The 22,548-nt window shown below is 36.0% G+C and overlaps 1 protein-coding gene across 1 annotated transcript; it reads right to left on the bottom strand.

The window, feature by feature from the left end:
* Nucleotides 1–3,265: 3,265 nt before the first annotated feature.
* Nucleotides 3,266–21,056, bottom strand: LOC127210656 (sulfotransferase 1 family member D1). The gene is made up of 7 exons (XM_051170365.1): nucleotides 20,909–21,056; nucleotides 17,824–17,949; nucleotides 16,940–17,037; nucleotides 8,858–8,984; nucleotides 6,874–6,968; nucleotides 5,225–5,405; nucleotides 3,266–3,392 (listed from the first exon to the last, which is right to left on the bottom strand). The coding sequence occupies exons 1-7, from the start codon at nucleotides 21,054–21,056 to the stop codon at nucleotides 3,280–3,282; spliced, it is 888 nt and encodes a 295-aa protein (XP_051026322.1). The 3' UTR covers nucleotides 3,266–3,279.
* Nucleotides 21,057–22,548: the final 1,492 nt, after the last annotated feature.

Raw genomic sequence — 22,548 nt, forward strand, 5'->3', positions numbered from 1 at the left:
CATAATCAGGAATTAATTCATCTGGATAACAAAAAGTACATGTTCAATAAGATCCTCTAGGAAGTTTGCTCAATCAGAGCTGGTCAGTACCCATAAGATAACAATTCACACCAATGCCAGATGCATTTACTTTTGGTTTTTCGAGACAGGATTTCTCTGTATAATCTTGGCTATCCTGGATTTGCTTTGTATACCGGGCTGGCCATGAATGTAGTCCTGGCTGTCCTGGACTCACTTTGTAGACCAAGCTGGCCTTAGACTCACAGTGATCCACCTGCCTCTGCCTCACTGGGTGCTGGGATTAAAGGCATACACCACCATGCCTGGCTCTAATGCCAGATTTCAGAGAGATGCAGCAGTGCACAATTGACAGGGTAGTCAGAGGTTGGGAGCAGTTCTGGGGCACATCACGATACAGACCTTGCAAATATCGGATCACCTCCAGAGACCTCTAATGCCTCCTGGACTTTCCCAAATCAATGGCTCCTGACAGTATGTCAGAGGCTGGAAGCAGTTTCGGGGTACATCATGGTATAAGACCTTGCAAACACCAGATCACCTCCTAGACAGCCCACATGCCTAGTGAGCCCCCTTAACAGGGTGGCTCTTGGCATAATGCAATATACCGCAGATGATAGTCTAAAAATCTAATAATTCTTTTCCCAGAATAGATGGCATTTTTGACACATTCTTACCCTTTGAAGCCTCCTATAACTTAGATATGTTCATATCAATTTAACAAAACTCAGCGAATGCTATTAACTCACTGTAAAGTTACATTGTAAAGGAATAAGAGTTTAAGAAAGCAAGACAGCTCGCATATATATATGTGTAGACATGATCTAAACAAAACTGAGAAGAAATGCTCAGGGCATTTACAATCCTGTTTCTGTCGCTGTTCACACATGCATAACTATCTTTCTTTTTGTATTTTTTTGTTGTAATTTGAGGTTTCCATACTTGTAAATGAAATATGTCCTTATATACCTCTGCCATACTCTTCCTGACTTCATATCCTGTTGTTAAGGACTCCTTCCTTAAAATTAAATGTTCCTAGCCTAAGGCATAAGGTCACAATAGTAGGAATCAAAACCTTTGTAGGAAGTCATTAGGAACAACAGTGAGCAGTACTACTCCCATTTCCACTCTGTGACTCCAGAATCTGTGCATTCTGGCTATGGGATAAAATTTACTACATGCTGGGGGCTGGAGAGATGGCTCAGTAGTTAAGAACACTGATTGCTCTTCCAGAGGTCATGAGTTCAATTCCCAGCAACTACATGGTGCCTCACATTCATCTATGATGTGATCTGATGCCCTCTTCTGGCCTGCAGGTATACATGCAGACAAAGCATTCTATAAATAATAAATACATAAATCTTTAAAAAAAATTACTATGTACCAAGGTGCTGAATAAAAGCAGGTACACATTCTATGGAAACCTGCTTCAACTCTAAGAGGCATTGCTTCCTAACTGACAAGCAGTTGAGTCTTTAAAAGAACATTATTGTACATATGTGTAGTAATATAAATGTATATGTGAAAAATAAAAAATGTTTAAAAAACAAGTACCAATTTTCTTGTATAATAGAAATGGTTGTCATCTTCCAATAAAATAAAATAATTTTTGCCAAATAAAGAGCATTCCGCTATTCTAGCAAACCTACTACTTCAGGTAGTGGAAAATATGATAAAGCCAATCAATTTATGAGGATGAGCCCATTGCTGTGGCATTCTGTGAAATGACTTCCTCAATAATAATTCTTTCTGGAGAATTATGACTGTGATAAGAGACAGAAGTGTATATTCACCACCATTCTCTCCCTGGGCTCCATCAGTCCTCATACAAGGTCAAGTATCCAGTAATTAACTGATGTCTTTACTTTGGGGTCTTCCCTTCAGCATTTACCTATATAGAACCTTAGAAACACTTTAAATCACTCCACAATCGACCTTTTAAAGTTAGTTTTATTTTAGGCAGTCACTGCTGTTTACTTAAAATTATTTTGACTTTAGAAAATTTTAAATTGTAAGGCATTCATTTAACATTTATTCCATTTAATGATGAAATTTAGGATAATCAATATGAAATGGTAATAAATTTTAAATTTAACATATTTTATTCAGTAGTAGCACCTGGTAAACCTGAAGCAATCTATTAACTCTAAGATATTAATAGGCCGGCTTGTCCTGCTACAACATTGCCCAGGTAACTGTTCCTAGTCTCCTCCCATGTCCCTTCAGGCTTTTAAAATTAAATTCTGACACCATTATTTGGCTTTCAGCCTTATCAGTTTTCTCATGCCAAGAATATTATGTACTGAATGGAATCATTCAGTACATTATTAATTTATCTTTCAGTTTTCCTTTTTCAATAAATATTAGTTTCTGGAGACCAATCTCATGTGTTTTAAGCTCATGTCTCTTGCCAGTTCAAAAATGAGTATGTATATCACTTAGGAATTATTAATTCCAGAAGAAGCAATAAAAAAAAAAAAAAAAACGACCATGACGTGATCCAACAACCAATCACGAAGAAGGGGAATTACTGAAATTAATTTATTGCACAGGGATTTCCTTTCAGAAGCAAAACTAAACGGACATAATGTAGACAGTAGGATAGGGATTTGGAGTAGTTTGAACAAGCCTCACATTTTCTGCAATAAATTTTCCAATACCTTCAGTATCTGACATGAAGAATAAAAATAATTGGATCTTTACCTTCCCTTGCTTTAAATTCTATAACATATGTGTGCTATTGATTCGTCCATTTAGAATGTGGTATTTCTAACCAGCCATAGGGAAAAATGGGATATTCTGACATAATGAATTTGAATAATTTGGCAATGTTAAAGACATGATGTTTTAGATGTAAAATAACAACAGATTAAGTTGAATTAGAGTCAGTGAAGTGCAACCTCTAGGGGGAAAACCAAACCATAGATACAAATGACATTGTTTAGAAACCCACTTCCTGAGAGAATGAACACCATATTCAGAGGGACAGGAAGCTATAAGTAACTGAAACTAGAACCATATTATGTTATAAAGACTCTTAAAGTTGTATTCTTTTCCATAACAGAAAGTGAGGATGAAACTCCCCATGGGCCTGTCTGTAAGGAGAGGCTTAGGAACAAATTGTTACCTGCCATTTGTGCATTTGCAGACCATGCATCTCAGTAAGAACAGAAAAATCATACACAACATTTTTTCACTGAATCATGAATATGCTTTTTCTCTGATTTTAGTGCCAGCTGAGGGAGGAGAAACAAATACTCTCTAGATCTCTGATCTGAACTTGAGTGTTGACTCTCTCATTTTCTTGACATAATCTTCTTCAAACTTCTCATATTGGGCTACAGTGAACTTGTTCTTCCAGTCACCTGAAATGCCTATAAAAAAAATAACAGAAAAAATTGGAGTTAGATATCTGTCTAATAGGAATTTGAGTTATCAATTTGAATGTTTCTATTTGGTCTTTAACTTTTGATCGTCAATCTTCAACTCTAAGCATATCTAATTGTTAAGCTTATCTTCATTGGGAGTTGGTTATAAGTATTATTTGTCTTTTTACAGGGAAGAAATTAGGTCTGACTCAGGGATGTATCTCTTTCCCTTTATCTTTCTTTTGTAGGTAAGGAGATAGGAGCTGAAAAGAAAGAAAGGGGGATATAGAGATATAGAGGGGGAGGATAGAACAAAAGGTAGGTTATTGAATCTACTCTTTATCTCAAAGCCCTAGTTGTTACTCACAAATGAGATTATTTTTTTAATTCAATGGTATTGAATTTTGTTTATTGATGCAAATCATGCTCATGTCAAACTCTAGTCTAATTTTATTACAAAAATAAATACTCTAGGTCTAATGAATAGATACGATTCTATAGATATAGGATGTAAAATAGTTAAATAAGGTCTTCAAAAACCTCCGAGGCCCACAGACTATGATACTTTAGGATATTTTTTATTGTTCTAAAGATTCTTTGGCAACAAGACAAGCTAACTCTTGGCAACACCCAGCCTGTCTCAAAGAAGAAGATGAGCATCAAAGAACCTCCTAATGGAGATGGCTTCAAATGTGGCAAACAAGCCACTGGGCAAAATGGCCTCATTTCTGCCACATACAGAATTCTGCCTAAAAATGGGCAAGCTTGGATGCAGGCAGAGTCAATGGCAAACTCTGCCAAGACATGGCAAGCAAGTCCTCAAAATTTCTGCCATGCAAATATATCTGCCAGATATATTGGGCCAGAAGGCTGAAGATGATGCTCCAACGTTATGGAGAGTTTGGGGTGACTTTTCAGGCAGTAAACTGTCTCAGTCATTTTTTTTCATTTTGGAAGCTGCTAACCTGCACTCCAGGTTCACTCAGGTATTCAAGTTTTATTCCTTCTCAAGTCTCAGATGGGGTTGAAGACCAGATAGTTTAATGTTTCAATTAAGGTTAGTAGGCTAGGGGTTAAGATGTTTTTAGATCAAGATAAATGTTTTAAGCTAATAGAGATGAGATATGATAGATATTAATATTCATTCAGAAATTTAAACCCAACAAGATGGGGACAATGTTTCCTTCAACTTTGCCAAATATAAATGTCCAAATCATTATGAATATAACATTTATATAATTCCTGATTGTCTTGTGGCTCTTCCTGATGCATGTAGTTTATTTTCCTCATGTGTAGTAATATAAATGTACATGTTAAAATAGAAACATAATAAAAAATTAAAAATAAATAAAAAAAGAATAAAATTCTTGGAACGTGAAAAAAAAAAACAAAAACAAAAGTCTTGGACATAATGATAACAAAAATTATCATAAAATTTCAGAGCCAACACTTTGACTCATCTATTAACTTCATCCAACATAAGTTAAACAAAGTTCCCAGAACATCATTTTAACTTAAGGAAGATGGAACACATTTAGGTAACTCAGACTAATAAATATCATTTTTGGATATAGCAATGGTACTAAGATTCATGTTTATTGGTGCGAAGGGTGTTGTCAAAACACTTCTCATCATAAATCTCTCATTACATCTTACAGAAATAATATAAAATAATACACAGTATTTTATAAGGCTTTTGTTTTCCCTACCTTTCAGTTTCTTTGTATTAAGCATACATAATTCCTTCTAATTTCTTATAATATCACATTGCTTTTATTATTCATACCTTCTACTATGTGACTAGACACTATACAAAAATGAGTTTGCACTTTTCTCACCCTTTCTCATAAAAGGAGACACAGAATGGTCCATCTCTTCTTTATTCATTGTGGTGTAATTTGCACTAGGATTCTCCTTCATCACATTGAAAGAGCTATGGTAGAGGATTTTATTTACAGTTTCTTCTGGTATGTCTTTTTCCAGAAACTTTAATATTTTTTTAATTTCACGCTTTGGATCCTGAAATGTTAAAGAGAAAAAAAAATCATTTCAGTTAGATTTGGTCACAAAGAAAGGAACGTATTAATAAGGTTGTGTTTAAGCTTAACTAGTTGGAGGGATAGTTTGGGGTTTTATGCTATGTTTTGAGAAAGCAAAATGATTTCCTTGGTCACTCAAGGTACCAACCATGTGCTAAGATAGAGTAGAGGAGTTTAATTAATGAAATTTAAAAAATATTGAGTTAATTGTCAATATTACTATTCAAAAATATAATGAACTCACAGGATGATAGTAATAAGGCAAATCACTACTTTAATTAACTAATATCTTCAACAGCTTTGTTTTTTAAACACAACATGAACAGTAGATTATATCTAAGGAATTTTCTAGCTGTGAAAACAGAGTCTATGATCTCTAATACCTACACAGATCTTTTTGGAGAGAGTGAAGACAGAAGTGAAATAAGAAAGTTGTGCCAAGTCATTTCTGTGCAAATCAAGCAGACTCATGATAGAGAGGGGTGAAAGGATCACATTTAGAATGAAAATTCCTAAGGTGGATCTAACGCTACAGATAGTCTTTAATTCTGGTGGAATTCTGCATCTTCTCTACCAACAATGTAGATCGTCCTCCATATCTGAGGGGACTAAACCTCATTTACTTGACAATCTCAAAATAAACTAGTTAGCAGAGTTTTCATTTAAATTTGCATACAAACTTTTCAAGACCCATATGTAACCACTCCTCACTTTCTACAGGCTCAATTTGGGCACTGGGTAATCATTATGACTAGTAAAAACTGGCTTCACCACATACAGGAGCAGCAATAAATTTTACTGAGCAACATAAAGAAAAATTAGGTGATGTCCTTGGAAATGTAATTTCTCAAGCCAAAGGTGGTTTACCCATCTTAGAGGATTTGAGAGACGTCTAAGAAACAAGGTCAAACAGAGTCAGGTGTGCCAAACTGAGAGCAAACTGAGGCTGAACTACAGCATTGCCTGCTAGACTGCAGAGGTGAATGGCTCATGGAACTCAGTTGGTATGTTCTTCCATGGTGAAGTAATGTTAATCTGAACAAAAATGAAAAGTTTTTCTTTTAATATATAGACTCAGTGGTACAAGAAGAGCCTGGATGGACAGAAGCAGCTTAAATAAATTAAGGCCAGAATTCAGCAATTATCTTGATGATTCTTATATTCAGAAGCAAATACACTATTTGAAATTATGAGTGGAAACACATAGTTTTTATTTTATTTATTAAAATGTATTCATATTACATAACACACAGATTTTTATTTCAAAGATAAAAATTGTCCTTGATTGTATAACAATAGCAAGATGACGGGGTTGAATTAATTTATATTGTATGCCAGAACTGGAGTTAAAAGTAAATTAGCTATGTTTAAGGACTAAGAAGAAAGAGGGTAAGAGATAATAATTTAAATCTTAGGTTTGTTAAAAACAAATTGAAATGTCTACTTACTTCTTTCATATCTTCGTAAAACAGATAAAGGATACGGTAATCTTTTCTTTTCTCCCACCAGCCTTTCACATGATCATACCAGGAACCAAAACTCACTAAAGTTAAATACAAAATGTAAAATTAATAACTGTTTACATGAAGTAGAAAGTAGCTAAATGTCTCTTTAAGTCATTTTTTTTTCTGTCCATATACATAGATCTATAGGTCAAAAAAAGGGGGCCACATGAATGTGTAAATGATACACTTTCTCAAGGAATTTGAAATCTACTTTAAAAAAGAAAAGTAATTCTGCTACAAGGTGAATCATGTCTTCCCCAAGTCCACATGCTGAAATTCCTACACATCATACCTGACAATGAAACTGTACTTAGAGAAAAAGTCTCTACAATAAGAACAATTAGTTCTTGATTAGGACCAAATCCCCTGAATGGTAAAGGCGTGTGGACACAGATACACCAAGATGGAAGGCCATGGAAAGAACAGGAAGATAGCTCTGCACAGTTTACAGAAGAAGGCTGAAGAAAAACCATAGCACTTTCTCCTTGGATTTGTAGATTCAAAAAACAAGTGAAAAAGACATTTCTATCATCTCAGCCACTCAATGTCATATTTTGATATTGGACATTTTGAAAACTAGCATAACATTTGGTAAATATAACTAAGACCACAAAATAAGGCTGCAGAGGCTGAGAGTGGCAACCAGTAGGTGGTATGTAAGGTCACAGGAGAGGGACCAGTGAATAACTAAGGTGACGTAAAGGGGAAGAGACAAAAGGACTGTGGAAGAGTAGAGTTTGCTTTTTCTGAGAAGCCTTCAGGCTTTGTCGATGCTAATGACATTGATACCGCAAGCATATAACGGTTCAAGAAAGGACAGGCATTAAGTATATGCTGGATGTCACCTACACACATTTGCATCCAAGAAGGGGTTAATATGGGAACACGTCTCTTGAGAATTTTCCTACAATTGCCATCATGATTATGAAAAGGAGACTGTGTTTGTTTATAAAAGAACAGTCGCTCAAGAGTTTTGAATGCTGTGGGCTGTCACTTTGCCCTGTTGACAGTATCTTCTGCCTTACAGAAGCTTCCCTGCCTCATGAGGTCCCATTTATTGATTGTTGACACTAAGGCTTGGGCTGTTGGTGTTCTGTTTAGGAACTTGTCTCCTGTGCCAATGTGTTCTAGGCTCTTCCCCACTTTTTCTTCTAGCCGATTTATTATCTCTAGTTTTATGTTGGAGGCCTTTAATCCATCTAGACTTGAGTTTTGTGCATGGTGATAAATATGGATCTAATTGCATTTTTCTACATGTAGATGTCCATTAGACCAGCACCATTTGTTGAAGATGCTTTCCATTTTCCATTGAATAGATTTGGCTTCTTTGTCAAAAATCAGGCCTGGTGGCACTCAGAGAAAGAATAAGCAGGCTACCAAGATGAGACTTGATAGCCTTTGACCATATAATGAGGGAAGAGGTCCCCCTTGGTTCATAGACATAGGGGAGGAGAACAGGGTGAAAGCGGGGCGGGGAGGAGGAGGGAGGAAGAGAAGGATACAAGGAATGGGCTAACAATTGAGATGTAATCTGAAGAAATTAATTAAATAAAAATTTAAAAAAGAAAAAAAAAGATATTTATCTCTCAAAAAATAAAAAGAGTTTTGAATGCTAAAGTAAAGAATCCAAAGAATAGGTACACAATTAAAATACTACAATGTAGACACTGAGATTTGAAAGTACTTAAATGAATTGACAGCAGCCATTCACCACTAATGAAATAAGGAAACACAAAATTAGAGACTATATGTGCCACATGTTGCCCAAAACTCCCCTCAAAGAAAAAAAAGAGACATGTTTTATTTCTGTTTAGCCTCCCCAATGTATTAATAGATTGCATGGTAAATAATAACTTTATAATAAACATAAGATTTAGATTTTAAATTTTAGGCTGCCTTGAAAAACAAACATATTAGTTGGACCCACCTTGCCCAGCCATGAATTTATCAAGGAACTCTTCCCAGGTACCAGGGTCTGGGTGTATTTTTGCCATTTGGTAGAAATAGTAGTAAGAAACAGCCACGTCTTTTGCATTCCGTGCCACATAGACCATCTGTATAGGCAAAAATGAAAGATTGGCATTTATTTCTGTAATTTAATGGTTTTTTTAACAATCACTTACATTATTAGGCTTTTTATTTATTCTTTACAGCTTCTGATTGCAATATTTGTGTATGTATGCCCAGCATAGTACACTCACAACTATGTGTTGTTTTTTTGAAAGAAGCGTTCACTTTTATTTTATTTTTTTAAAATTTTTAAATTAATTTATTCTTGTTACATCTCAATGTTTGTCCCATCCCTTGTATCCTCCCATTCTTTCCTCCCTCCCATTTTCCCATTATTCGTCTCCCCTATGACTGCTCCTGAGGGAGATTACCTCCCCCTGTATATGCTTATAGGGTATCAAGTCTCTTTTTGGCAACCTGCTGTCCTTCCTCTGAGTACTACCAGGTCTCCCCCTCCAGGGGACATGGTCAAATGTAGGCACCAGAGTACGTGAGAAAGACATATCCCACTCTCCACTCGACTGTGGAAAATGTTCTGACCATTGGCTAGATCTGGGTAGGGGTTTAAAGTTTACTGCCTGTATTGTCCTTGGCTGGTGCCTTAGTTTGAGCGGAACCCCTGGGCCCAAATCTGCCTATCATAATGTTCTACTTGTAAGTTTCTAGGACCCTCTGGATCATTCTACTTTGCTATTCTCCCACACTTTTCTCATTTAGAGTCTCAATAGGATGTCCTCCCCTCTGTCCCAGTTTCCTGGTAAGTGGAGGCTTTCTTGGGACATGCCCCTTGGGCTAGTATGCAGATATGTGAGTATATACCAATTGATTCTTTGTGCTTCTGGGTTAACTCACTCATGATGATCATTTCTAGCTCAATCCATTTATCCACAAATTTCATGAATTCCTTGCTTTTAACAGCTGAGTAGTATTTCATAGTGTATATGTACCACAATTTCTTTATCCATTCTACTGATGGACACTTAGACTGTTTCCATGTTCTGGCTATTATGAATAAGGCTGCTATGAACATGGTTGAGCAAAGTTTCTTGTTGTGTGCTGGAGCATCTTCTGGGTATATTCCAAGAAGTGGAGTAGCTGGGTCTTGAGGAAGCCCTATTCCCAGTTTTCTGAGATAGCACCAGATAGATTTCCAAAGTGGCTGTACTAGTTTGCATTTCCACCAGCAATGAAGGAGTGTTCCTCTGTCCCCACATTCTCATCATCATGTGGTGTCGCTTGAATTTTTTATCTTAGCCATTCTGATGGGTGTAAGATGGAATCTCAGAGTTGTTTTGATTTGCATTTCCCTGATGACTAAGGAGGTTGAGCATTTCTTTAAGTGTTTCTCAGCCATTTGATATTCCTCTGTTGAGAATTCTCTGTTTAGTTCCAAGCCCCATTTCTCAATTGGGTTATTTATTTGGCTTGGTGGTGTTTAATTTCTTGAGTTCTTTATATATTTTGGATATTAGACCTTTGTCAGATGTAGGGTTGGTGAAGATCTTTTCTCAGTCTGTAGGCTGTTGCTTTGTTCTCTGGACAGTGTTTTCTGCCTTACAGAAGCTTCTCAGTCTCATGAGGTCCCATTTATTAATTGTTGACATGAAGGCCTGGGCCATTGGTATTCTGTTCAGGAAGTTGTCTCCTGTGCCAATATGTTCCAGGCTCTTCCCCACTTTTTCCTCTAAGTGACTTAGTGTCTCTGGTTTTATGTTGAGGTCTTTGATCCACCTGGATTTGAGTTTTGTGCAAGGTGACAAATATGGGTCCAGTTGCATTTTTTTACACATAGACCTCCAGTTAGACCAGCACCATTTGTTGAAGATGCTATCCTTTTTCCATTGAATGGATTTGGCTTCTTTGTCAAAAATCAAGTGACCATATGTGTGTGGATTCATATCTGGGTCTTCGATTTGATTCCACTGATCAACCAGCCTGTTGCTGTGCCAGTACCATACTGTTTTAATTACTATTGCTTTAGAGTACAGTTTGAGATCAGGTATGGAGATTCCTCCGGAGCACCTTTTATTATACAAGATTCTTTTAGCTATTCTAGGTTTTTTGTTTTTCCATATGAAGTTCAGAATTGAACTTTCAATGACTTTAAAAAATTGTGTAGGTATTTTGATAGGGATTGCATTGAATCTGCAGATTGCTTTTGGTAGGATGGCCATTTTTACTATGTTAATTCTCCCGATCCATGAGCAAGGAAGATCATTCCATCTTCTCATGTCATCTTCAATCTCTTTCTTCAGAGTTTTGCTATGAGTTGTTTTAATAAACAAAAGCCCATCTCCTATTTCTGACACATCTTCTATCTCCTTAACCTTTGAAAAGATTATCTATTGAAACATGAAAAATAATTATAATACAAACTAGAATGTCACCTTATCTTCTAGTGAAGTTGATGTGATGAGGTACTCTGCAGGCTATAGAAAGAGAAACCTGGACACCCACACAGGCACAAAATACTACACATACAATCTGTCCTGCCTGTTTAGAACAGTGGTGGCTCAGGACTTGTAGGAATGGCTAACCAATGTTTGGTTTAATGCCACACCTGAAAAGGGTGCCTATGCCCTACACTGCCTGGATTGCCAGAAACCTGAGACTAGATAGTCCAGAGACCTAGGGTAGAACAAAATATCTCTGACAAAAAGAAAAAATAAATAAATAAAATAATATTCTACTATACTTATAAATTGGTGCCTTGTCTAGTCACCATAAGGGAGGCTTCATCAGGCAGCAGATGGGAGTACATGCAGAGACCCACAGGCAAACATTATGCAGGTAGAGTAGAAATTGGAGGTGTCCATTGGGTCCCAACTCTTGAGCTTGGAGTACCCCCAAGAAAGAGGAAAAGGGAATATTATGGTAGTCAATGGGGATGGAGGACACCAGGAGAACACGGCCCACTGAATCAACTATCCAGGATTCACATGGGCTCCCAAAGGCTGAAGCTGCAAGCACAGGGCCTTCCTGGATCTGCACAAAGTTCTCTGCATGTATGGTATGACTGTTAGCTTGCTGTTTTTGTAGGACTCCTAACAGTTGGAGTGGTTTTTATCTCTGACTTGTGTCTGATTTGGGGACTCTTGCTCCTATTGGGCTGCCTCGTCCAGCCTTGATACCCAGGCTTTCGCCTTGTCTTATCACGCCTTGTTTTGTCTAGTTTGGCTGTTGTCCCCTGGAGACCTGCACTTTTCTGAAGAGGAAACTGAGGGAGAGTAGATCTGGAGGAGACGAGAGGTGGAATGGAGCTGGGAGGAAACTGAGGTTGGAATTTATTGTATGAGAGAAGAATCTATTTTCAATAAAACAATTTAAAAAGAAAGTTTGGGGAAAATAGACTAAATGTTAAATTAAGAAGCTTATAATAGAAAACATTTATATATAAAATACTTGAATTGGTAATTTAAATAAATTAAAGCTATAAAATGGGTAGAAAGAGAGAGTACAGATGACAGTAATCAAGTGCAAGTATATATGTATGGCGTTGTCTAACAAAGTTAACAATGTTAAATATAATTTTTAAAGCCAAAAAAATCTAAATTTTCACTGAATCAAAAACATTACCAGGTGAATTAAGAGACAGAGAGAGTAAAATCCCTTATGCCCTTAACCAAAGCTATGTCACAATATGTATGGGATTAATCTTTATGTATTAAAATTTAAGGCCTGTGTGAATGAAGAATCGTTTCACAAGAAAATTAATATGGGGATAGCAAAATAGCTCAAAGGGTAAAGACACACATCTAACACTGATGACTTAATTTTAACCCCTAAAATATTACAATTGAACCTTACAACTTGTCTTCTGAACTCTCTTGGGGTGGAGGGAAACAGACTGAGGGGGGAAGAGGGAGGGAGGGAGGGAGGGAGGGAGGGGGAGAGGGAGAGAGAGACAGAGAGACAGACAGAAAGAGAGAGATCATGAATCCTGGGAAATTTGTTTTGTAGCACTCATCTAGTGAAATATACTGGGCCTGTCCCTCTTAGAAAGCAAGTTTAACACTTGAACCTTGGATGCATGGAGTGAATTTATTTCCTAGGAAAATCAGGGCAAGAAGAGACCTTCATGCAACTATGATTGGATTTTCCTTCTCTTCCAACTGAAAAACAAAATAGAATATTTCAGATTTCCAAATCATAGACAGTGGCCTTTATAAGTTTGGAAATGCATCAGTGTCAGAATAGAGTGGATTAGGATAGATTTTTGAAGAGACATAGTTTTATGATCTTATGGGATAAACACTGTAGCTTGCAAACTTCTTGAGGAAACATTGAACCCTGTGAACATTACTAGTGGTTTCTTATCTCAATATCAATAGACTATGACAATAAGCTTAAAGCATCTTAGCAATGCCATCTGTAACTATTTTGCAAGATGTACCTGACTTGTTTCAGGATAGAGGATGCTTTGAGGATGACCCCACAAACTCCTAGAGGTAAAATCATTACCTTCTTCTAGGGCTTTTGTTGATATTCATTCCTTCTCTCTCTCTCTCTCTCTCTCTCTCTCTCTCTCTCTCTCTCTCTCTCTCTCTCTCTCTCTCTCTCTCTCTGTGTGTGTGTGTGTGTGTGTGTGTACTGAGGAGTAAACCCCATGCAAATGAAACAAAGAAGAGATAACTCAGCAGTGAACAAACCATATTAAAGGTATTAATATAAAAAAGAGTACAAAATAAAACTCTGGACAGCTCTAGTGTGAATCAAATAAATAAAATTTTTACCTATATTTCATGTTGATGAAAATATGGAGCAACTTGGTTAACACTGTTCATCAGTACCTTGAATACTATTTTAAAACACACATTACTTAACTCCTGTCAACACCCAGCCTGCCTCAAGAAGATGATGAGCATCAAAGAACCACCTTATGGAGATGGCTTCAAATGTGGCAAACCAGCTACTGGACTGGTCCTCGTTTCTGCCACAGACAGAATTTTGCCTAAAAATGGGCAAACTCAGACGTAGGCAGAGTTGACAGGCAAACTATGCAAAGACAGGGGAAGCAAGTCCTCAATAGTTCTTGCCTCACAAATATGTCTTTCAGATATATTGGGCCAGAAGGCTTAAGATGATGCTCCAACATTCTAGAGAGTTATGGGTGACTGTTCCAGCAGCAAACTGTATCTGTCATTTTTTTTTTCTCATTTTGGAAGCTGCTAACCTGCACTTCTGGTTCACTCAGGCAATTACATTTTATTCCTTCTCAAGTCTCTGATGGAGATGAAGACCAGATAGTTTTGTCTAACAATTAAGCTTAGTTGTTGAGGGGTTAAAATGTTTTTAGGTATAGATAGATGCTTTAAGTTGACAGAGATGAGATATGCTGGATATTGATTCTCATTCAGAATTTTAGACTCACCAAGATAGGAAAGATGTTTTCTACAAGATTGCCAAATACAATTAGCTAAAACATTATGAATGTAACATTCATCTAATTCCTGATTGTTTCATGGATCTTCTTGCTGTATATAATATTTTACTTATGTGCAATAATATGATGTATATGCCAAAATGAAGCATAATATTTAGAAAAGACATCCACTACACAAAGGAATAAGTTTTAATAGTTTCATACTTAAATGTGTAGTCAAGAGAAGATCTTCCTACGTACACTAAAAGACATAAAATATGCACAGCAATACTGCTTTATGGCTGGCAACTGGCAGAAACTCATCCACCTATCAACAGCGCTATTTATAAGTAAGCTATGAATTGGTCACGTATATTTCATGCTGTATAGTATTGGTTCCCAAATGACAATCTGAATTAAACTTAAATGTGATATTGTTAAAGTTTTAGTCTTTGGGTCTTTATTCCCACAATTTATGATTCAAAAGACCTAAGTAAAACTTGAGAATTATACATTTAGAAAGCTGGTTGGCCTGCTTCTTGTAATGTGACAGAATACATAACTTTATACAGGAAGGACAGCTTTCACTTATATATTGAGAGATATGACTATAAATTACACAATATACACAGTTTATAATCACAGGAAAAACAGTCAAAGGTTCTGATGGTGAAAACACAAAGATTACTGACTATAAATTTGCTTGGGATAAACCTTTGGAGTGATGACAATATAAAACTTAGATTGGGTTTCATATGTATGCTCATTTCCTAAGTATTCAAGAATCTGTATTTTAGGGGTTTTGTACTTTTCTCCCAAAATTCTGTGCTTAAAAAGGTTATTAGAATAAAATCCTAAAAAAGTATAATTCTATATAATTCTATATCATTTATAATTAGTAAAATATTATTTATACATTATGCTAGATTGCTTATAGCCTCATCATCTGCAAATATATGTAATTATAAATATTCATTGACTAATAAATATAATTACATACAACTCATAATTTATATGAAATTAATATAAATTTCAATCAATCTGTTCTGATATTATTTGAATATCAATCTTTTAGAAGTAGTTGAATGACAAGTGAAAGGGCTAAGAATGAAAGAAAATCAGACAGTGATTCAGGCATAGTATACAATCCCTTTCTTCATAGTAGGTATCCAAAGCGTCTATAGAGGTTACAGCTGATGAAAAGAAAGAAAATGGGACAATAGAGATGTTGATCCATGCCTACCAACACTGTTGAGTCTGCTTACCAATACTGACTCGGAGGATGGAACTAGGAGTGAGAAAAACTCTGGTGAAACCTCAGGGGAAGGCTGACTGGGGGATTGCTGTGCTGTCCTTGTTGAATGCTTCTGTTACTGCTGAAACATATTAAGCTTATGGACCTGTTCTACTTGTGTTTCACTCTGTTAACTGAAAAGAAAACAAGACTCCTGCTTATGTCAATGGCCCAAATCCCGGGTGCCTCCATTGCTAATTACTTTGTTCCACAAGCAAATATGGTTACATGATAATTTAAGTAGTGATGTTTAGACCTTGCATGACAAATTATTAACCATTCAACATTCAAAGTTAAATGAGTTACCTTATTCCTTTGCTACATAAAACCTGGTAAAGAATTTTGGTCATTGTTTTTCTGTTTCTAATTGCACTTGTAAGCTATGGTCTATAGAAATGTAGCTAGGAGGGTTTTTTTGCTGGTTATACTTGGAAACATTATAACCTTGAAATTAATTTGCTACTCCATGTCTGCTTTAAAGACTGACTTTGTACACACATTAAAATTAAAAAATAAAATAAGAGTAATTGCAGTGAACCATGTAGTTGACTTGTTCTAGCTGCTTTCAGTGGCATGAATCAGGTTTTTCAGGTTAGAGTCCATGAGTCCTGGGACAATGTGTCTTCATGTTCTTGAGAAACCAATACACTCCCTCAGGCTGTGAAGAATTCAGGCCACTTTGTGATTCTCTCTATATGTTTTCCTAGTAGTCAAGGAAACATGAAAGCTTGGCAGGACAATTGGTCTTAGAAATTAATCTGTGTACCCTGTGTAGCTTCCAAACACCATTGTATCCCAGCACCTGTAATTGGATTGATTCTGGAAATTTTTATTGTATTCTGTTTCTGATAACAGTACAAAATGTCTGATTTCTCTCAATAAAATTATCACAACTTCAGTTCTTCTGTGATCTGTACAACCTAGTCTGACTTAGTTTCCTGCAGCCATATCAGGTTACCTTGGCCTGGTAAGAAGTTGGGTGCACATGCACATGCACACAGACACACAGACACACACACACACACACACACACACACACACACACACAGACACACTGTGTATTTTTCTCTGTCTCCTTTTATCTCATTTACAATATGAAAGGTTGAATGAAAATATTTCAGATTCCTTTTGATCTTTCTCATTGTGTGTGTGTGTGTGTAAAACAAAAGTTAAAGGAGAAAAACCAAGAATTTGAATGACAAAAAGAGGGAAGAGTATATTGGTGGTGTTAGAGGGAGGATAGAGAAGGTGGAAATGATGTAATTATATTCTAATCTCAAAAGCATGTTTAAAAGAACAAAAAGAAATGTGAAGACAAAGAGTGATTTTTTTTCATTTGCTACCTTGCAGTCACTTTTCCAAAATGAGGATGGAAGAAGTTGAACAGGTAAATGTGTTTTCACTAGTCGAGGAGACTGCATGTTATTCAACATTTCAATACCTACAAACACACACATTAACAAAATTCATTATAAATTTAGAATCACATGGCTTATTGTCAATTTACCTGAAGACCTTCCAATTATTAATGGCGTAATAAAGTTTTTTCTTTTTTCCATTTTTTTTCTGCTATATGGATCAACAGTTTCATATATTTCTAAAATCTCAGAAAACAACTGTAAAAAGTCGTGGTTAAAGGGACTATTTTATTCATAGTAATTATGATGGTCTAATGATCTCCACATCTGTTTGTAAAAACAGCTCCTCATTTGTAACACAAGATGGAGCAGAAGAGAATTTGAACCAGTCTTCTGGTGTTTTCTTCAACTTTTTATCTTATTTACAATATGAAAATATTGAATGAAAATATTTCAAATTCCTCTATTCAAACACTATGATGAAATTATGCCATAATATTCATATTTATTTTTCAAGATCTTAAATAATTCAAAGAAATGTATTTCCATAATATTTTCAGTGAATATATATATATATATATATATACACATATATACATATATATACACTAACTAGTCAGATATAATATAATGCACTAAGTAAATAAAACAAACTTCCATATATTAAGAGATTTGAGCCATATCAAGGTGTTCCCACATATAGACGCTAACTTTGAGCTAATGGGGTCTAACCAAATTTTTTCTCTAGACACTAGTAATTTCATAGTGCTCATTCTTTCTGTATTATTGCTGTTCCTGACTCCTTCATAGATGCAAAGAATGCAGGTACATTTACTTCTGTATCAGAAATAAATATTCAGAGAAAATACCATTTGTTAATCCAGGAACTATAAGCTCCATGAAGGGTACTCGTAGGTAGATTGCATCCCGTGTACATTTCTCTGCCTCCCCATTGTTGTAGATCAAATCCAGTATTTCACTGACCCAAGTTGTTCCTAAGGGGGAATTGGAAGATGTTAAATATCTCTGTTAAAAATAAGATGAGAAAGAGAGGCAGAGGTGTTTGTAATACCTGAACCCAACAAATAAAGAAACTCTGTGGGTTTTATTCCCACACCCTTTCTTCCATTCCATCCCAGGAGACACTCTTACCTCTCAAGGATATATCTATCTAATATATATATATTAGATAAAACAAAGGTCTGGAAGAGATAATATACAAGTAATGGCAGCATTAATCCCTGTCCCACCACAATACCACTTGTTCAAAACGGTTTGATTTAAATCAAAATATTCTACAACGCATTTGGGTTGGGCTGCAAGTAGGATGAGCAAAGAAAGTATCCAACAATGGTAAAATTATCAATTCACACATTACTTATCAATATAGAGCTTAGAAATTAAGAGAATGCCAGATAAAGATGATCAACGTATTCTGAAGGGGTGAAAAGACAACACAAGAACTGTTGCCTGTCCCTGATTTCAGTGGAATTGATTTAAGTTTCTCTGGGTTTAGTTTGTTGGCTATAGGCTTGCTGTATATTGTCTTTACTATATGTTTAGCTATATGCCTTGTATCTCTGATCTAAAAGACTTTTTAACATGAATGAGTTTTGGGTTTTGCCAAATGCTTTATCTGCACCCAAGGAGATGATCATTTGATTTTTTTCTTTTTTGACATATACATTTATATTACTACACATATATACTATAAACTACATACAGCAAGAAGAACCACAAAAAAATAAGGAATTGTATAATTGTTACATCCATAGTGTTTTGTCTATTTGTATTTGGCAACCTTGAAGAAAACATCTTTCCTATATTAATGCATCTAAAATTATGAATGTAAATTAATATTTATCATATCTCATTTTTATCAACATAAAATTTCTATCTAGACTTAAAAACATCTTAACTCCTAAACAACTAAGCTTAATTGTAAAACTAAACTATCTGGTCTTCAACTCCATCAAAGACTTGAGAAAGAATAAAATTAATTATCTTATCAAAAAGGAGATTTTTTCTTTCAATTTACTTATGTGGTGGATGACATTGATGGATTTTCACATATTGAACCACCTCTGATGCCTGGAATAAAGCCTCCTTGGTTATGGAGGGTGATATTTTTTATGTATGCTTGGATTCACTTTCCATTTTATTTAGTATTTTTACATCAATTTTCATGAGGGAAATAAGTTTCCTTTTTGGATCTTTGTGTGGTTTAGGTATCAGAATGACTATGACTTCGTAGATTGAGATTGGAAATAATCCTTTTTTATTTTGTGGAATAGTTTGAGGAGTATTGGTCTTAGCTCTTCTTCGAAGGTCTGATAGAATTCTGCTCTGAATCCACCTGGCCCAGGGATTTTGGGGGGTGGTGTTGGGAGACTTTTGATGACTGCTTCTATTTCCTTAGGGGATATAGGACTGTTTAATTTGTTTACCTGATCTTGATTAACCTTTGGTAAGTAGAATTTATCAAGAAATTTGTCCGTATCATTTATATTTTCAAATTTTGTAGGAACACCTACAGCTGATAACACCTTCAGCAATGTGGCTGGATAAAAAATCAACTAAAAAATATCAGTAGCCCTCATATATACAAATGCCAAATTGGTTGAGAATGAAATTTGGGAAACTATATTCTTCACAATAGCCAAAAATAATATAAAGTATCTTGGTGTGACTCTAACCAAGAACTACAGCGTGACTGTCAAGGCTGGTGGATATGGACCCAGGGGGACCTGCACAAACTGATGCACCAACCAAGGACATTGCATGCAGAGTACCTAGACTCCCTGTTCAAATAGACAGCTCATTCTCTAAGGGGAGTGGGAGAATGTGGGAAGAGTTCTGACATGAACTCTTGTGACTGGGATTTGATCACTGCCCTTCCTTGTGGGTACACAGAGGAAGGAGGATGCAGTCTATTCTGATGAGACTTGAAAGGCTCTGGTCAGAAGGTGGAGGTGGAAGGCCACCCATGTTAGAGATGTAGGGGAGGGAAATAGGGCAGAAAAAAAAGGGAGGGTGGAAATGCGAAGATAAGGGTGAGGTGATAACATTTGGAATGTAATGTGAATAAATTATAATAATCTTTTTAAATTTAAAAAGAATTTTTGCCTGTTATAATCTATGCAGTAGAGTTCAATTGAGCTCAATACAGTGACTCACTATGACAAATATGATATTATGTCTCACTAGTGCTTTGAAAAAGTACCTTAATCATGTGAGAACACTGTCTATTCAATTGTCTATGTCTTTTAATTATCAGGTGAGTAAAAGATTTCTATTTAAAGAATATGACAAAGAAGAAAAATACACCTCCTTAGCTATTCTCATAATGATAACTGAAACACTTAAATATATTATTTAATTATTCTACGTATACAACATTTTAATGAATGAAACACGAATGTCTACACTTTTCTATTCTTTCCAGATACTAGAAATGGTACACATGTATGGCAATGTCATAATTGAAGTCAATATTTTACTTGCTAACTTAGAAATTTGATTATAATCAAAGTAAATGAGAGAGGAAAAAATTGGCCAAAATTACCTTGTTTTTCACACCTACAATGTCTTATGGCTCATTTGTTCACTTTCTAAGACTCTGTAATTATGTAGGGCTTGTTTGATCTTCGCAGATTAGAATATCCTAAATTCTAGATTATTAGTTTTTTTCTCTTAGGGAATTAAGTAGAAATATGGAGGGAAGTTGCTATTGGAGAATTTGTTAGTTAGGGACTTTGACTGATGTTGGGTTCAAATGAATTCATAGATATTTTCTGGCACTTCAGAGGTGAATGTGATGCTATCTAGTTGGAGGCACACCACAATGCTCCTTTAACATGTCAGAAAATCCAGTCTAGACTAGACAAGTACCTATAGACAATCAGGTTCCTGAGAATGGATCGTTATGTAGCTGTCTAGAATGAATAAACTTACCAGATTTGGGATAGGTGGAGATCAAAAGATCATCAGGCCGGGCCTCAAATGACTCCACTTGGGACCACTGTTCAGCAGTGCTCCAAAAGAGAGGGATACCTTGAACATCTACCAATTCCCTCCTGAAGACATTCATCTTGTTATCCATTTGGGAAGACTAGATTTTAACAAAATACATCATCAATCGACTTTAAAATGTTACTAATTGAATCGTAATGTCATTTCTCAAATTTCAGAGACATGAACTCAGTTCATGGGTGTTATAATCGAGAAAAGAAAAAAACTGAACAAAAAGATAAAGCTGTGTACATTTCCTTTCACTCATACTATTTGTGTACACTTCATTTGTACATCAGTAGCATGTGCCAAAGTAAAGCTTTTCAAGATGTACAGTATAGTTCTACACTTGAAGTTAGGAGAAACTCTAAGGCATGGGGTTATCAGTTCATTCCAACTCCTGAAATAGCAAAGTCCTCTTTACATAAAAACACCAAAAACAGCCTAATTATAATGCCCTTCCTTTACATTTCAAAGTGGTAAATTGTTTTAATATATTGTCACAGGCTACAAATTAAGAAAAATGTATGTATAGAGTATGGGAACGATTTAGCAGAGAAATAGAGATCATAAGTAAGACACCAATGAACATACCAAAATGCATGGGGAAAGGCTCACACAAAGAGCTATAAGCAATTAGGTAAAACTGGGAGTGGACACACTAAATGTCCAGTGCTAGCTGGTCAGCTCTGAAAACATACATGCAAGTAACATTATATTGACTCAACCAGTTATATTTAGGAATATATATGTCTATGAAAATACTTACTTGAATGCATATAATAACAATTGGTAAACAAGGAATTCTCAAAATTTGTGGATAGATGGATTGAACTAGAAATGATCACAATGAGTGAGTTAATTCAGAAGCAGAAATAGTCAAACGGTATATACTCACTTATATCTGGACACTACCCGAAGGGGCATGTCCCATGAATGTCTTCATTTATCAGGAAAGTGGGACAGAGGGGAGGACATCCTATTGGGACTCTAGGTCAGAGAAGCATGGGAGAATGGGGAAATAGAAGGTTCAAGAGGGTCCTAGAAACCTACAAGAAGAACATTATGACAGGCGGATCTGGGCCCAGGGGTCCTGCTCAAACTATGGCACCAGCCAAGGACAATACAGGCGATAAACTTTAAACCCCTACACAGATCTAGCCAATGGACAGGACATTCTCCACAGTTGAGTGGAGAGTGGGGTCTGACTTTCACATGAACTCTGGTGCCCTATATTTGACCATGTCCCCTGGATGGGGAGGCCTGGTGGCACTCAGAGGAAGGATAACAGGCTACCAAGAAGAGACTTGATACCCTATGAGCATCTACAGGGGAAGAGGTCCCCCTCAGTCACAGTCATAGGGGAGGGGAGTAAGAGGAAAATGTGAGGGAGGGAGGAATGGGAGGATACAAGGGATGGGATAATAAATGAGATGTAATATAGATAAATTAATAAAATATTAAAAAACAACAACAACAACAACAAAAACAATTGGTGAAATGAGTGACCATGGATTTGAAGGCCATCAGGGAGGGATAAAAGGGAGAGCTAGGAGGAAAGAAAGGAACAGGAAACGTGTTGT

The sequence above is a fragment of the Acomys russatus genome, chromosome 28, assembly GCF_903995435.1.
Source record: "Acomys russatus chromosome 28, mAcoRus1.1, whole genome shotgun sequence".
Classification (NCBI taxonomy): Eukaryota; Metazoa; Chordata; class Mammalia; order Rodentia; family Muridae; genus Acomys; species Acomys russatus.

What these genes read in the sequence shown, in the direction of transcription:
- LOC127210656 (XM_051170365.1), bottom strand. Translation starts at nt 21,056, where the DNA reads ATGGATAACAAGATGAATGTCTTCAGGAGGGAATTGGTAGATGTTCAA. An exon ending in TTTGGAAAAGTGACTGCAAG is followed by an intron (nt 8,985 to 16,939) that starts GTAGCAAATGAA and finishes TTGCCTATACAG; the next exon opens with ATGGTCTATGTGGCACGGAA. An exon ending in TAAATTCATGGCTGGGCAAG is followed by an intron (nt 6,969 to 8,857) that starts GTGGGTCCAACT and finishes ATTTAACTTTAG; the next exon opens with TGAGTTTTGGTTCCTGGTAT.